The sequence below is a fragment of the Mustelus asterias genome, chromosome 12, assembly GCF_964213995.1.
Source record: "Mustelus asterias chromosome 12, sMusAst1.hap1.1, whole genome shotgun sequence".
NCBI classification, from domain to species: Eukaryota; Metazoa; Chordata; class Chondrichthyes; order Carcharhiniformes; family Triakidae; genus Mustelus; species Mustelus asterias.
In genome coordinates this window covers 1,788,506-1,802,936 of record NC_135812.1, presented here as the reverse complement: position 1 = coordinate 1,802,936, position 14,431 = coordinate 1,788,506, and the positions used below count along the sequence as shown (strand labels likewise).

General features: G+C 47.1%; 1 protein-coding gene across 2 annotated transcripts in view; it reads right to left on the bottom strand.

The window, feature by feature from the left end:
* Nucleotides 1-7,702: 7,702 nt before the first annotated feature.
* The window catches only part of poldip2 (polymerase (DNA-directed), delta interacting protein 2), a 48,278-nt gene continuing 41,549 nt past the window's right edge, over nucleotides 7,703-14,431 (bottom strand). For both annotated transcript variants that reach the window (XM_078224575.1, XM_078224576.1), the window contains one exon: nucleotides 7,703-9,346. Coding sequence is in view for 1 of the 2 variants with exons in the window: in XM_078224576.1 (XP_078080702.1) it covers nucleotides 9,232-9,346 (115 nt within the window). In the remaining variant the exon portion in view is untranslated. The remainder of the gene's footprint in view (nucleotides 9,347-14,431) is intronic.

Genomic DNA, 14,431 nt, shown 5'->3' with positions numbered 1-14,431 from the left:
AGATTCAGGACCCTGGTCTCAGAATCAACTACATCATTATCCACCTTGACAAAGAATTCGACCATATTATAGTCACTCATCCCCAAGGGTTCTCTCACGAGATTGCCAACTAATCCTTTCTCATTGCATAACACCCAGTCCAAGATGGCCTTTCCCTTGTTGGTTCCTCAATGTATTGCTCCAGAAAACCATCCCGCATGCACTCCAGAAATTCCTCCTCTATTGCACTGTCACTAATTTGACTCTCCCAATCTATATGCAGATTAAAGTCGCCCATAATCACAGATGTTCCTGTCTAATGCTTTTCCCAACATTACTGCTACAGTTTGGTGGTCTGTAAACCACCCCCACCAATGTTTTTTGCCCCTTGTTGTTTCTCAACTCGACCCATACAGATTCCACATCATCTATACTAATACCTTTCCCCAATATCGTATCAATATCATCTTTAATCACAATGCCACTCCACCACCTTTTCCTTTCTGTCTGTCCTTCCTAAACACTGAATAGCCCTCAATGTTTAGTTCCCATCCTTGGTCACTTTGGAGCCACGATTCTGTAATGCCAACAATATCATACCCCTTTACATCTATCTGTGCAACCAATTCATCCATTTTGTTGCTTAAGGTGAGCACTTTTAACAGGGCCGTGGGGCAGCACAGTGGTTAGCAATGCTGCCTCGCAGCGTCAGGGACCCAGGTTCAATTCCCAGCTCGGGTCACTGTCTGTGTGGAGTTTGCACATTCTCCCCGTGTCCGCGTGGGTTTCCTCCGGATGCTCCGGTTTCCTCCCAGTCTGAAAGGCGGCATGCTAGTTAGATGTATTGACCCGAACAGGCGTTGGAGTGTGGCTACTAGGGGAAGTTCACAGGACCTTCATTGTTAATGTCTTATTTGTGACTAATAAATAAATTTTACCTTTACGGTACATTTCTTTTCCCTTTCCTAGTATTTTGTTTTACTCGGTCTTTATCTGACTCTGGCCCTTGATTTCTCTGCCTATCACTTTCCTTATTCTCCTTACTGTCTTTTCCTCTTGTTCTTAATTCCCTCCTAGTCTGAATCCTTGCAAAGATTCCCAAAGGCCTGCTGTATTAGTTTAAACCCTGTGAAGAAATTCCCAAGGGTACGAACATAATGTCTGCCTGCTGACAGGGAAAGTGGGATGTTATGGTATCCAAATAGATTGCACAACAACAACCTGCAATTATATAACAACCCAAATGAAATAAAACACGCTAGGGCACTTCACAGGTGCTTTAGAAAACTAAATCTAGCATCATGATAAATGAGGAAATATTTAGCTTTAGGATAGCGATGGAAAAGGAGGAGTGGTGTCCCAAGGGTAAGGTGTTGGATTGGGGGAAGGCTAACTTTAGTGGGATTAGGCAGAAATTGGCAGCTGTTGATTGGGAGAGACTGTTTGAGGGTAAATCCGCATCTGGCATGTGGGAGTCTTTTAAGGAACAGTTGTTAGGGCTGCAGGATAGGCATGTGCCTGTAAAAAGGGATAGGAAGGGTAGGATTCGAGAACCGTGGATAACCAGGGAAATTGAGGGACTGGTCAAAAAGAAAAGAGAGGCGTACGTTAGGTCCAGGCAGCTAAAAACGGAGGGAGCTCTGGAGGAATACAAAGAAAGTAGGAAAGAACTCAAACGAGGAAATAGAAGGGCAAAAAGGGGTCACGAAATGTCCTTGGCAGACAGGATTAAGGAGAATCCCAAGGCATTTTATTCATACGTTAGGAACAAAAGGGTTGTCAGGGAAAAAATCGGACCTCTCAGGGACAAAAGTGGGGAATTATGCTTAGAGCCCAAAGAAGTAGGGGAGATCTTAAATGAATACTTTGCGTCGGTATTCACAAAGGAGAGGGATGTGTTGACTGGGAGTGTCTCGGAGGGGAGTGTTGAACCGTTAGAGAAAATCTCCATTACAAGGGAGGAAGTGTTAGGTTTTTTAGAGAATATAAAGACTACATATCCCCAGGGCCTGATGGAATCTATCCAAGGCTGCTCAGGGAGACGAGAGATGAAATCGCTGGGCCTCTGACGCAAATCTTTGTCTCACCTGGACACAGGTGAGGTCCCAGAGGATTGGAGGATAGCTAATGTGGTCCCGTTATTTAAGAAGGGTAGGAAGGATAACCCGGGTAATTACAGGCCAGCGAGCTTGACGTCCGTGGTAGGGAGGTTGTTGGAGAGGATTCTTAGAGATAGGATGTATGCGTATTTAGAAAGGAATAAACTCATTAACGATAGTCAGCATGGTTTTGTGAGAGGGAGGTCATGCCTCACTAACCTGGTGGAGTTTTTTGAAGTGACTAGAATGGTTGACGAGGGAAGGGCCGTGGATGTCGTCTATATGGACTTTAGTAAAGTGTCTGACAAAGTACCTCATGGTAGGTTGGTGCAAAAGGTTGGATTTCATGGGATAACGGGGGAGGTGGCTAGATGGGTGGAGAACTGGCTTGGTCACAGAAGACAGAGGGTGGTAGTGGAAGGGTCTTTTTCCGGCTGGAGGCCTGTGACTAGTGGTGTTCCGCAGGGCTCTGTATTGGGACCTCTGCTGTTTGTGATTTATATCAACGATCTGGGAGAAGGTGTAACTGATCAGTAAGTTTGCAGACGACACGAAATTGGCTGGACTTGCAGATAGTGAGGAGCATTGTCAGAGGCTACAGAAGGATATAGATAGGCTGGAAATTTGGGCAAAGAAGTGGCAGATGGAGTTCAATCCTGATAAATGCGAAGTGATGCATTTTGGTAGAGCTAATGTAGGGGGGAGCTATACGATAAATGGCAGAACCATAAAGGGTGTAGATACGCAGAGGGACCTGGGTGTGCAAGTCCACAGATCCTTGAAGGTGACGTCACAGGTGGGGAAGGTGGTGAAGAAGACATATGGCATGCTTGCCTTTATAGGACGGGGCATAGAGTATAAAAGTTGGGGTCGGATGTTGCAGATGTATAGAACATTGGTTCGGCCGCATTTGGAATACTGCGTCCAGTTCTGGTCGCCACACTACCAGAAGGACGTGGAGGCTTTAGAGAGAATGCAGAGGAGGTTTGCCAGGATGTTGCCTGGTATGGAGGGGCTTAGTTATGAGGAGAGATTGGGTAAACTGGGGTTGCTCTCACTGGAAAGACGGAGGATGAGGGGAGACTTAATAGAGGTGTATAAAATTATGAAAGGCATAAATAGGGTGAACGGTGGGAAGCTTTTTCCCAGGTCGGTGGTGACGTTCACGAGGGGTCATAGGTTCAAGGGGGGGTGGGTTGGGGAGGTTTAACACGGATATCAGAAGGACATATTTTACACAAAGGGTGGTGGGGGCCTGGAATGCGCTGCCGGGCAAGGTGGTGGAGGCGGACACACTGGGAACATTTAAGACTTATCTAGATAGCCACATGAACGGAGTGGGAATAGAGGGATACAAAAGAATGGTCTAGTTTGGACCAGGGAACTGCGCGGGCTTGGAGGGCCGAAGGGCCTGTTCCTGTGCTGTATTGTTCTTTGTTCTTTGTATTAGGGCAAGCATAAAATCCTGCAGCTGCTGGAAATCTGAAATAAAAACAAACTGCTGGAAATGCTTAGTAGGTCTGGCAGTATCTGTGGAGAGAGAAACAGTTAATGTTTCAGGTTGATGGCTTTTTATCAGAACATAGTACAGATGATCAAAAGTCAAGTTAAAGTGGTAGGTTTCAAAGGAGGAGAGAGGTAGAGAAGCAGAGGGATTTAGAGAAGGAATTCCAGAGTTTAGTGCTCAGGCAGCTGAAGGTACTAATGCTGCAGCGATTAATATCAGATACCCGAGGCACAGTGATCTCGAGAAGGTTCTAGGGCTGGAAGAGATTACAGAGATAGGGAGGAGCAAGACTATAGACAAATTTAAAAACATAGATGAGAATTTCAAAATTCAGGTGTAGTTTAACTGGAAGCCAAAGGGCACAGGAGTGGTGGGTTAGTGGCACTTGATGCCAGCAGCTGAATGGTAGAACCCTGGGAAGTACTGAAGATCAGAGGGACCTTGGAGTGCATATCCACAGATTCCTCAAGGAGGCAGGACAGGTAGATAAGGTGGTTAAAAAGGCAAATCGGATACTTGCCTTCATTTACTGAGGCACAGAATACAAGAGAGGTCATGCTGGAAATGTATAAAACGCTGGTGAGGCCACAGCTGCAGTAGTATGTGCGGTTGTGGTCACCGCATTATAGGAAGGATGTGAATGCACTGGAGAGGGTGCAGAGGAGATTCACCAGGATGTTGCCTGGGATGGAGGGTCTGAGCTATGAGGAAAGACTGAATAGACGGGTTGTTTTCCTTGGAGCAGCGAAGGTTGGGAGAGGATCTGATCGAGGTGTGTAAGATTATGAGGGGCATCGGTTGGGTGGATAGGAAGGCATTTTTTCTATTTGTAGAGGGGTCAGTAAACACTGGGGCTTAGCTTTCTACCTCTTACCTTCGATCCAAGAACAGTAAGAAGTCTCACAACACCAGTTAAAGTTTATTTGGAATCACGAGTTTTCAGAGCACTGCTCCTTCAAGCAGCACTCCGAAAGCTCGTGAGTCTAATTAAACCTGTTGGACTTTAACCTGGTGTTGTGAGACTTCTTACTGTGCCCACTCCAATCCAACGCTGGCATCTCCACATCATAAACCTGAGAAGGGAGTCGAGGAGAAACCCTTTCACCCAGAGGGAGTCTGGAACTCTCTGCCCTCCAGGGCTATGGGCCAAGCGCTGGAAAATGGGATTAGTGTTGGCTGGCATGAACACGATGGGCTGAATGGCCTCCTGTGCTGTAAATGCCTATGAATCTATGAATGGGAATTCTGGCTATGATCAATTGGGTAGAATGGAGCCAGGCACACGCAGTCGCAGCTGGAAGGCAGTGGGGAAAGAGGACGATGTGGCCAAACCATGTCAAAGGCTGCAGACAGGTTGAGAAGGACAAGGAGGGAAAGTTCATTTTTATTACAGCAACAAAGGATGTCATCTGTAAGCACGGTAACGAGTCCTTTCAGTTCTTTGGCAAAGGTGGAAACCTAACTGGAGGGATTTAAACTTGGGAGTTCTGGAAAAGGATAACACAAATTTGGGAAGCAACAATACAGTCAGAGACTTTGGAGAGGGAAGTTGTAGATGGATATGAACTGAGTTAGACATACCTGTAATCTTACACCTTCCAATTCTTGTCTCAGTTGTTCTGACAGCAGTGATTGAGAGCTAGCATGTGGCAGAGGAGACATTGAAGAGAGTCTTCCCCCCCCCCCCCTATTTCGGGGCTCTGTCAGTCACAGCTGTGCTGGAGATGTTACAATTGGGGAGGAAGAGGGGAGGAAGAGGGGAAGAAGAGATCCCGCCTTGTAATCACCATCCCAGTGATCCTGCGGGATGGAGTCTCAGAGCAATAGCAACTTTATTTGTAATGATCCCCACGACTGAATGTGCCAACTCCAGGCTCACACACTGATCAGTCACGTGGCTAAGGTACAGGGGGACTGCATGAGGAGAGTTAACTGACGAACTATCCCAGTGCTTGCACGCTAACCAGGAAAGAGATTGAATTCTGTTACTGCAAACTGCCAGAACATTCTGGAACATAAGAGTTTAGGGGTGAGCCTTGCCCTGCACCATCTGCAAGCAATTATTAACCAGATTAATATTTAAACAAATCAGAACAACAGTTCAATGTGAAAGTAGAATCAGAGAGTACAGCCGTTTCTCTCGGTCCTTGCTATCCTCAACCTTCAAACTAAACTCACCAGCTACTGGGAAAGCAGCACATTCCCATAGTGCCAGCCTCTGGCTATCTCTGTACACGCACATATTTGGAATTTTCCACTCCCGCCTGGTACAAATTCAGGAACATCCTCCACTTCTCTTCATTCCTTCGGTTTTCAACAGATTCAGCCTTTGCGTAGCCTTGTTAGGGCCAATGGAACCCACAACACCAGCACCGAGATACTGTTTATGTAGTAAATTGTCAGGAATCGGAATACAATGCCCGAGAGGTTAGTAGAAACAGGTTCAAAGTAACTTTCATTACAGATTTGGATAAGTACTTGAAGGAAAATTACAGAGATATAGGGAAAGAGCAAAGTGCGACTAGAGCCAGCACAGGTAATGATGGACTCCTTTGATGTATAATTCTGAGAGTGACACTGAATTCATAGTCAGCACTGAAAGTATCCCCTCTTTAAAAGCTGTCCATTAAATGCTCCATTTAAGAGGAAGTGTGGTAAGTATGAGAGAGAGAAAGCAACAAGAGATGGAGGAGGAGGTGTGTGTGTGTGTGTGGAGATTAAATCCAGCAATCCAGCTGTTGTACTGTACATTTCATATAGGAGGAAGACACCAGTGAAACAATATTTTCAGTGAGTAAAGGAATATTCGGGTGTGCTGATAACTTGAATCTGCTTTCTCTCTGAGGGCTGTATTTCCCTCTGTGGTGGTGTTTAAATGTAGCCTGTGTTAAAGAATGAACCATCACCCATTGCAAATCCTCAAAGCCAAACATGACCGACTGATTCTCAGTGAATAAATACTATCAGCACAGCTCCTGACTGCAAAATAGATCCTGCTCTATGGCTTGTATTTCAAGGGTGTATATAGGACCATAGAACCATAGAAAATTACAGCTCAGAAACAGGCCTTTTGGCCCTTCTTGTCTGTGCCGAACCATTTTATGCCTAGTCCCACTGACCTGCACTTGGACCATATCCCTCCACACCCCTCTCATCCATGAACCCGTCCAAGTTTTTCTTAAATGTTAAAAGTGACCCCGCATTTACCACTTTATCCGGCAGCTCATTCCACACTCCCACCACTCTCTGCGTGAAGAAGCCCCCCCTAATATTCCCTTTAAACTTTTCTCCTTTCACCCTTAACCCATATAATCGGAATGGTATCAGTGACTGCACCTCACCCACTCACACCCCAATCAATACAAACTGTGCAGTGCCAAGTCTAAGGCTTTGACAGATACTGACAGCAATATTAGAACTACAGCCCCCACAAACCTATCCCAAAATAACACAGCAGCCTGATATACATTTCTAATCAGTAGAACTAGCCAAATCCACATCATTTCCAGTCACAAAACAGGCACGGAGACAACACAGCTTTAACCTCTGTAAGGTAACGAGTGAGGGGACAGTTCTGAATCCCCAACCAGCCCTCTCCAGAAATAGGCCCATCAGGTCCCACAACGGGAAGCTGGATGCAGTGAGATTGAGACACATTGTGACTCAGTGCTGAGATGGATCAACACCATTCCCCTGGGTCACTGCTCCATTTGAGGCTGGGAGTAGCAACAATACAATGGCGACTACGGATGAGGGGGTGGGGGGGCAATGTTAAATCTTACTACAGTTTACAAAGATATGAATTACGAGTAGGCCATTCAGCCCCTCGAGCCTGCTCCGCCATTTGATAAAACCATGGCTAATTTGATTGTGGCCTCCATTTTCCTGTCTAATGCCTACAACCTTTGACTTCCATCTTGGGCAAGAATCTAACTCAGCTTCATAAATATTCAATGCCCCAGCCTCTGCTGCTCTCTCTAAAGATAATCTCAAAGTCCAACAACCCTCAGAGAAAATAATTCTCACCTGCCTTGAATAGGAGACCGCTTCTTTTTAATCTATGTCCCCTAGTTCTAGACTCTCCCGTAAGGGACATGTTTATACAGTAACAGGTAGATAAGCAACAACTTGCATTTATTTAGCAATAACCAAGTCCACAGGAGCACTATCAAATAAAATCTGATGCTTAGCCACATTCAGAAATATTAGGGCAGAAAACAGAAAGCTTGGTTTGACGGAGTGTTTTTAAAGGAGAGAGGAGGGGCAGAGTGTTTTAGGGAGAGTATTCCAGAGGTTAGACCATACACAGCTAAAGGTACAGTCACCAATGGCTGGGCAATTGCAAATATCTCACAGGCTCGTAGGTCTGGAGGGTTACACATATAAATCTCACCGTATAGCATCACAGTACAATTGTTTCCACTGCGTAACTAAACTGCAGGCTGATATAGATCCCATGTACAGCACAACAGCACTCGATAACCCGTGACTCACCTTAATGTCTGAATGTGGCCTTAAACTGGCAGAGGTCAACCAAGGTGCAGGAGCTGTGGAACCAACACCAGAGCTGGTGGATGTTCAAGATTCCATGGCACCACTAAGGAAGAGGAATCCTCCCCACCCTCCTCAGCCAATATTTCCCTCTTAACCAGCAATAAAACACTAAGATGCAACACGTCAGGCAGTATTTGAGAGAGAGGGGCCGAGGCAGGAGGGGCCCGAGGCAGGGGGGCAGAGGGAGAGAAAGACAGAGAGCAAGTTAGCGTTTCAGCTTGATTACCTTTCATCAAGACCAGGGTCTAATGAACGGTTGGCCTGTTTTTGCCGCTCTGCCTGAGCTGAACATTTCAGATTTCTAACATTTGTGGTAATTTGCTGAGTCACTGAAATAACTGGCCAGGAATCTCACTGATGGCTGCAGGATCCAACTGTGTACAAATTGGCTGTTGTGTTCCTCTACAGAATCGCACTTCCAGGTAATGCAAAGTATTGTCAGCGATTTGGGAGTGTGTGTGCAGCAGCAATACAACAGTCTGAAAGTCATTTCATTCCAGAGTAAACTCCAGCACACTTTCCACACAATTGAAGGGACACAGTTCCAGCTTTAACCCTTTCATTTCATTTAATCTTCATATTAACACACTGGCAGACATTACTGCTCTATTAATAACTTGTGGCAGTGGGATAGAGAAGGGGAACAGCAGGACAGACACCACTGGGCCTGGTCTGCGCAGCTAGTGTCTAGTCAGCTCCAAACGGCCACTCTTGCGCTTGCCCAAGCTGGCAATGCCGCAGGGAGCTGCTGGACACACTGCCCTATCCCACTGTTCACCCTTTTTGGCATAATTAAGCAAAAAGTTTGAAAGTGCCAATTGTTGAACACAAACCCCATTTCCTCTCTCCCAGTCTCTGAGCACACAACCCCATTCTCCTCCAATCCCCTCCTTCAATGAGACAAGCATTCAGTCTGCGTTGCACATTCAAAACAATTTCTTCAGCAAAAACAGGCGTAACGTGACCGGTGTTTATATCAGCCTGGGAGATCTGTAAAGGGCCAGCAATGGAAGACTTTCCACTTCGTTTCACCCTCTCTGACCCACCCCCAAAGTTCCAGGTAGGCAGCCCCAGGTTCCAGCAGGCGGTGCCCTACCAGCTATACCCAGCAGGGGGGGCCTTGTCATCTTTATTGCTCTCCAGGGAGAAGGGTGGTATGCGGACATCAAGCTGAGAACCTTCTGGCCTCTCGAAACGGAACGTTCCCCTGCAAAGAAGGAGATGAAAGCATGTCAAGGTGAGCGACGTGACCATGCTGGGCTGAGGCTGCCTCAGAACCGGCAGCAGCCTCTGCCCAGTGACTTGAGAATTAAAGCTGGCTTGTGAGTCTGCATTCCCTGCAGGATTTTACACCTGAGCCAAGAGTACGCTGGTCAGCTCGCCCCAGCTCTACCGTTCCTGCCAGCCGCGGCGCTGGCCCCCTCAGCCGCGGCGCTGGCCCCCTCAGCCGCGGCGCTGGCCCCCTCAGCCGCGGCGCTGGCCCATCGTACAGTTTTTATTTCCCAATTCCATTTCCCAGAAACATTTTTCAATGACCAATTACAGAAAATGCTGCAAATACTCAGCGAGTCAGGCAGAGGCTGTGACAGACACCCCTCCTGCCCAATCATCGACCTCCTATTTTGTTCTTTCCTCCTCTTCCCCTTTGCCGAGGCATGGTATTTCAATCCTGGCGCTTCTCTAACTCTTTCCAGTGATAAGCGAAGGTAAATGGAGTGGGAGAGCTGCAAAGTGGCGATGGGACTCCATGCTCCAATAGATGCTGCTCCAGCTGCTGAGTTTTTGCAGCATTTGCCGTTTTTAATTTCAGATTTCCAGCATCTGCAGTATCCTTGCTTTGGCTCAATAACTGCAACCCTGTGACCCAATCAGTCTGCATGGAGAATCTATGTTGTAGAATTTGCTGACCGTGTACACAGGCTGTGCCCTGTCTCCTGCCAGAGTTCTTTATTGGCAGGTACGGGGATTAGATTCGAAGCAACATGTTCAACAACTTACTGAAATAAAATAAGGGAAACATTATCGACCAAAAATCTTTATTTAAACCTCTCATTGAATCTCAGCAGCTGCCTGACACCCGCTGGTTTTAGATGCAACAAATGTCAGAAAGTGGGTTTCCTGGGTGGGCTGGTCACTGTCCATCTGAGTTCTACGCAACTACCTAGTCCCGGTTCCGAGGCTATTTAATAACTGAACACAAGTAAACTGGAATCTGACAAGATCAGCCCGAGTGATAGTTTTAATCAAATCTCTCCCATCATTGCGATTCCAAATAACCAGTACTGTACCCCCGTGTTAGAGAACTCAAAATGCCACCTCGAGTGATAAACCAAGTCTGAGGTTCAGAATCTTGAGAGCTGTACTCCTGGGAGGTTATCACAGATGTTACACTCCAGTGACAATCCACAATTAGCCTCACGTGCAATCACTCGTTGTGAAACTACTCCACACAGGCACGACTCAACTTTATACTAATGTTAGGAAGGAGCTAGAAAACACCAGCACTGTCAACAGGACCACATTCACACACACAACCCTGTACCCAGAGCAACACAATTACTGACTGAGTAAAACACGGAGCTCCTTCTCGGGAGGTTCTAACACTGAGGCACTCAGTCTCTCACATCGCTGGCACAGAGAAAAGCCCAGGCACTCAAAGCAGGCCAATTACTCTTCAGGGCTCAGGCTGGTCAGCTAAAAACAACTCTGTAATGAAAACAGACAGAAATGCAACTCCTCTGGGGCTAGCTTAGGGGTTTTTTAAAAAAAAGGGCAGCATGGACAGTTGGGCCGAAGGGCCTAATTCCATGCTGTAAATCTCTATGACTCTGACAGATATAAAGCCTCAATGGAAGTCTCACTGCAGTGAGTAAGCCTATGTTTAAGGATGATGCTAGTTATAATGTGGGAAGGTAATGTGTCTCAGTGTTAGCTGACATCACCAGCACTGCCTGTCGATGCTGGAACTGCTGCTGCTCTCGTGATCCAGGCTGACAAGACAGGACGGGAGACCAAAACCACCCTGTCCTGGGCCTGATCTACATGAGCCAAGCTGATTGGAGAAGGGGGAGGATCCTCCTCCAAGACTTGAGCTCATTTGCATCTTAGCCAAAAGGCCGAGATGCCGCTTTTAAAAATTGCTTCATATGAAACATATGAAGCCTCAGCGTAACCTAATGACCTCAACCAAGAGCAGGCGATCCATACTACACTTGATCTTAGCCAAAAGGTCGAGGATGTGAGGCATCCCGCCTCCACCACCCTCCCAGGCAGCGCATTCCAGACTGTCACCACCCTCTGGGTAAAAAGGTTTTCCTCAAATCCCCCCTAAACCTCCCATCCCTCACTTTTAACTTGTGTCCCTTCATAACTGACCCTTCAACTAAGAACATAGAACATAGAAAAACTACAGCACAAACAGGCCCTTCGGCCCACAAGTTGCGCCGGTCATGTCCCTACCTACCTAGGCTTATATATAGGCTTACCTATAACCCTCAATCCTATTAAGTCCCATGTACTCATCCAGAAGTCTCTTAAAAGACCCAATCAAGTTTGCCTCCACCACCACTGACGGCAGCCGATTCCTCTCACCCACCAGCCTCTGAGTGAAAAACTTACCCCTGACATCTCCTCTGTAACTACTCCCCAGCACCTTAAACCTGTGTCCTCTCGTAGCAGCCATTTCAGCCCTGGGAAAAAGCCTCCGAGAATCCACCCGATCTATACCTCTCAACATCTTCTACACCTCTATCAGGTCACCTCTCATCCTTCATCTCTCCAAGGAGGAAAGACCGAGCTCCCTCAGCCTATCCTAATAAGGCATGCCAACCAATCCAGGCAACTTCCGTGTAAATCTTCTCTGCACCCTTTCAATCATTTCCACATCCCTCCTGTAATGAGGCGGCCAGGATCTACTCCAAGTGGGGTCTGACGAGGGTCTTATAAAGCTGCATCATTATCTCCCGACTCCTCAACTCAATCCCTCGATTGATGAAGGCCAGAACACCATATGCCTTCTTAACCACCTCCTCTACCTGCGAGGCCGATTTAAGAGTCCTATGGACCCGGACCCCAAGGTCCTTCTGATCCTCTACACTGCGAAGAGTCTTACCCTTGATATTATACTCCTTCATCCCATTTGACCTGCCAAAATGGACCACTACACATTTATCCGGGTTGAAGTCCATCTGCCACTTCTCTGCCCAGTCTTGCATCCTATCTATGTCACGCTGCAGCTTCTGACATCCCTCCAACCTATCCACAACACCACCAACCTTCGTGTCGTCAGCAAACTTACCAACTCATCCCTCCACTTCCTCATCCAGGTCATTTATGAAAATGACAAACAACAAGGGTCCCAGAACAGATCCCTGGGGCACTCTACTGGTGGCCGACCTCCATTCAGAAAAAGACCCGTCTACAACCACTCTCTGCCTCCTGCAGGCAAGCCAGTTCTGAATCCACAAGGCAACAGCCCCTTGGATCCCATGCCCTCTCACTTTCTCGAGAAGTCTTGCATGGGGGACCTTATCGAACGCCTTGCTGAAGTCCATGTAAACCACATCCACCGCTTTTCCTTCGTCAATGTGTTTAGTCACATTTTCAAAGAACTCCACCAGGCTCGTAAGGCACGATTTGCCTTTGACAAAGCCGTGCTGACTACTTTTGAGCATACTAAACTTCTCTAAATATTCATAAATCCTGCCCCTCAGGATCTTCTCCATCAACTTACCAACCACTGAGGTTAGACTCACCGGTGGGTAATTTCCTGGGCTATCCCTATTCCCCTTCCACATCCGCAGTGTAAGGAGAACAGCTGCTCCCTATCCACCTTGTCCATGCACCTCATAATCTTGAACACCTCAATCAGATTGCCCCTCAGTCTTCTCTGCTCCAGAGAAAACAACCCAAACCTATCCAACCTCTCTTCATAACTTAAATGTTCCATTCCGGGCAGCGTCCTGGTGAATCTCTCTGCACCCCCTCTACTGCGTTCATGTCCTTCCTATAATGTGAGGACCAGAATTGCACAGAGTACTCCAGCTGTGGCCTCACCAAAGTTCTGTACAACTCCATCATGACCTCTCTGCTTTTGTAATCTATACCCCGATTGATACAGGCGAGTGTGCCATATGCCTTTTTCACCACCCTATTAACCTGCCTCTCCGCCTTCAGAGATCGATGGACAAACACACCAAGGTTCCTTTGTTCTTCGGAACTTCCCAGTGTCAGACCTTTCATAGTATACCTCCTCGTCAAATTACTCCTTCCAAAGTGCATCACCTCACACTTTTCAGGGTTAAATTCCATCTGCCCCTTATCCGCCCATTTGACCATCTCGTCTGTATCTTCCTGTAACCCAAGACACTCAATCTCACTGTTAACCACCCGGCCAATCTTTGTGTCATCGGCAAACTTACTTATCTTATCCCCCACATAGTCACCTATGTATAAATGACGAACAGTAGGAGGCCCAGCACAGATCCCTATGGTACACCACTGGACACTGGCCTGCAGTCACCACCCTCTGTCTCCTACCGCTAAGCCAATTACAGTTCATATCAATGACTCAGATGAAGACACTGAACGTATGGCAGCTAAATTTGCCAATGGCACAAAGATAGGTAGGAAAGTAAATCATCAAGAGAACACAAAGAATCTGCAGAGAGATGTCGATCGGTCAAATGAGTAGGTTAAAATATGACAGATGGAGGAAATAGGTGAAGTTGGCAGGAAGGAGAGAGAGGCAGCGTGCTAGGAGGAAGGAGAGAGAGGCAGCGTGCTAGGAGGAAGGAGAGAGAGGCAGCGTGCTAGGAGGAAGGAGAGAGAGGCAGCGTGCTAGGAGGAAGGAGAGAGAGGCAGCGTGCTAGGAGGGCAGCATGAAGACACACTGGGCTGGTTCAGGGATGATGGAGTTACCTTATGAAGAAAGGTTGAGCACCTTGGGCTCCACCCATTGGAAGAATGAAAGCTGAGTTTTTTTGGAAACATAGGGTGGGTGGCTGAGAGGATGTTTCCCCTCTGGGGAAGTGGATCTGGCTAGACTTTCTCTGTCACAAACAGCAACTGGCCTAGCATCATCCCGAGGAAAGGATATATCCAGCTTAATTTCTATATAGGTCAAAATCCTGCAAGTCCCTCCCTAACAGCACTGTGGGTGTACCGACACCACTTGGACCGCAGCGGTTTAAGAAGGCAGCTCACCACCACTTTCTGAAGGGCAGTTAGGGATGGGCAATAAATGCTGGCCCAGCCACTGACAGCCACATCCTGTAAATTAATATTTTAAAAA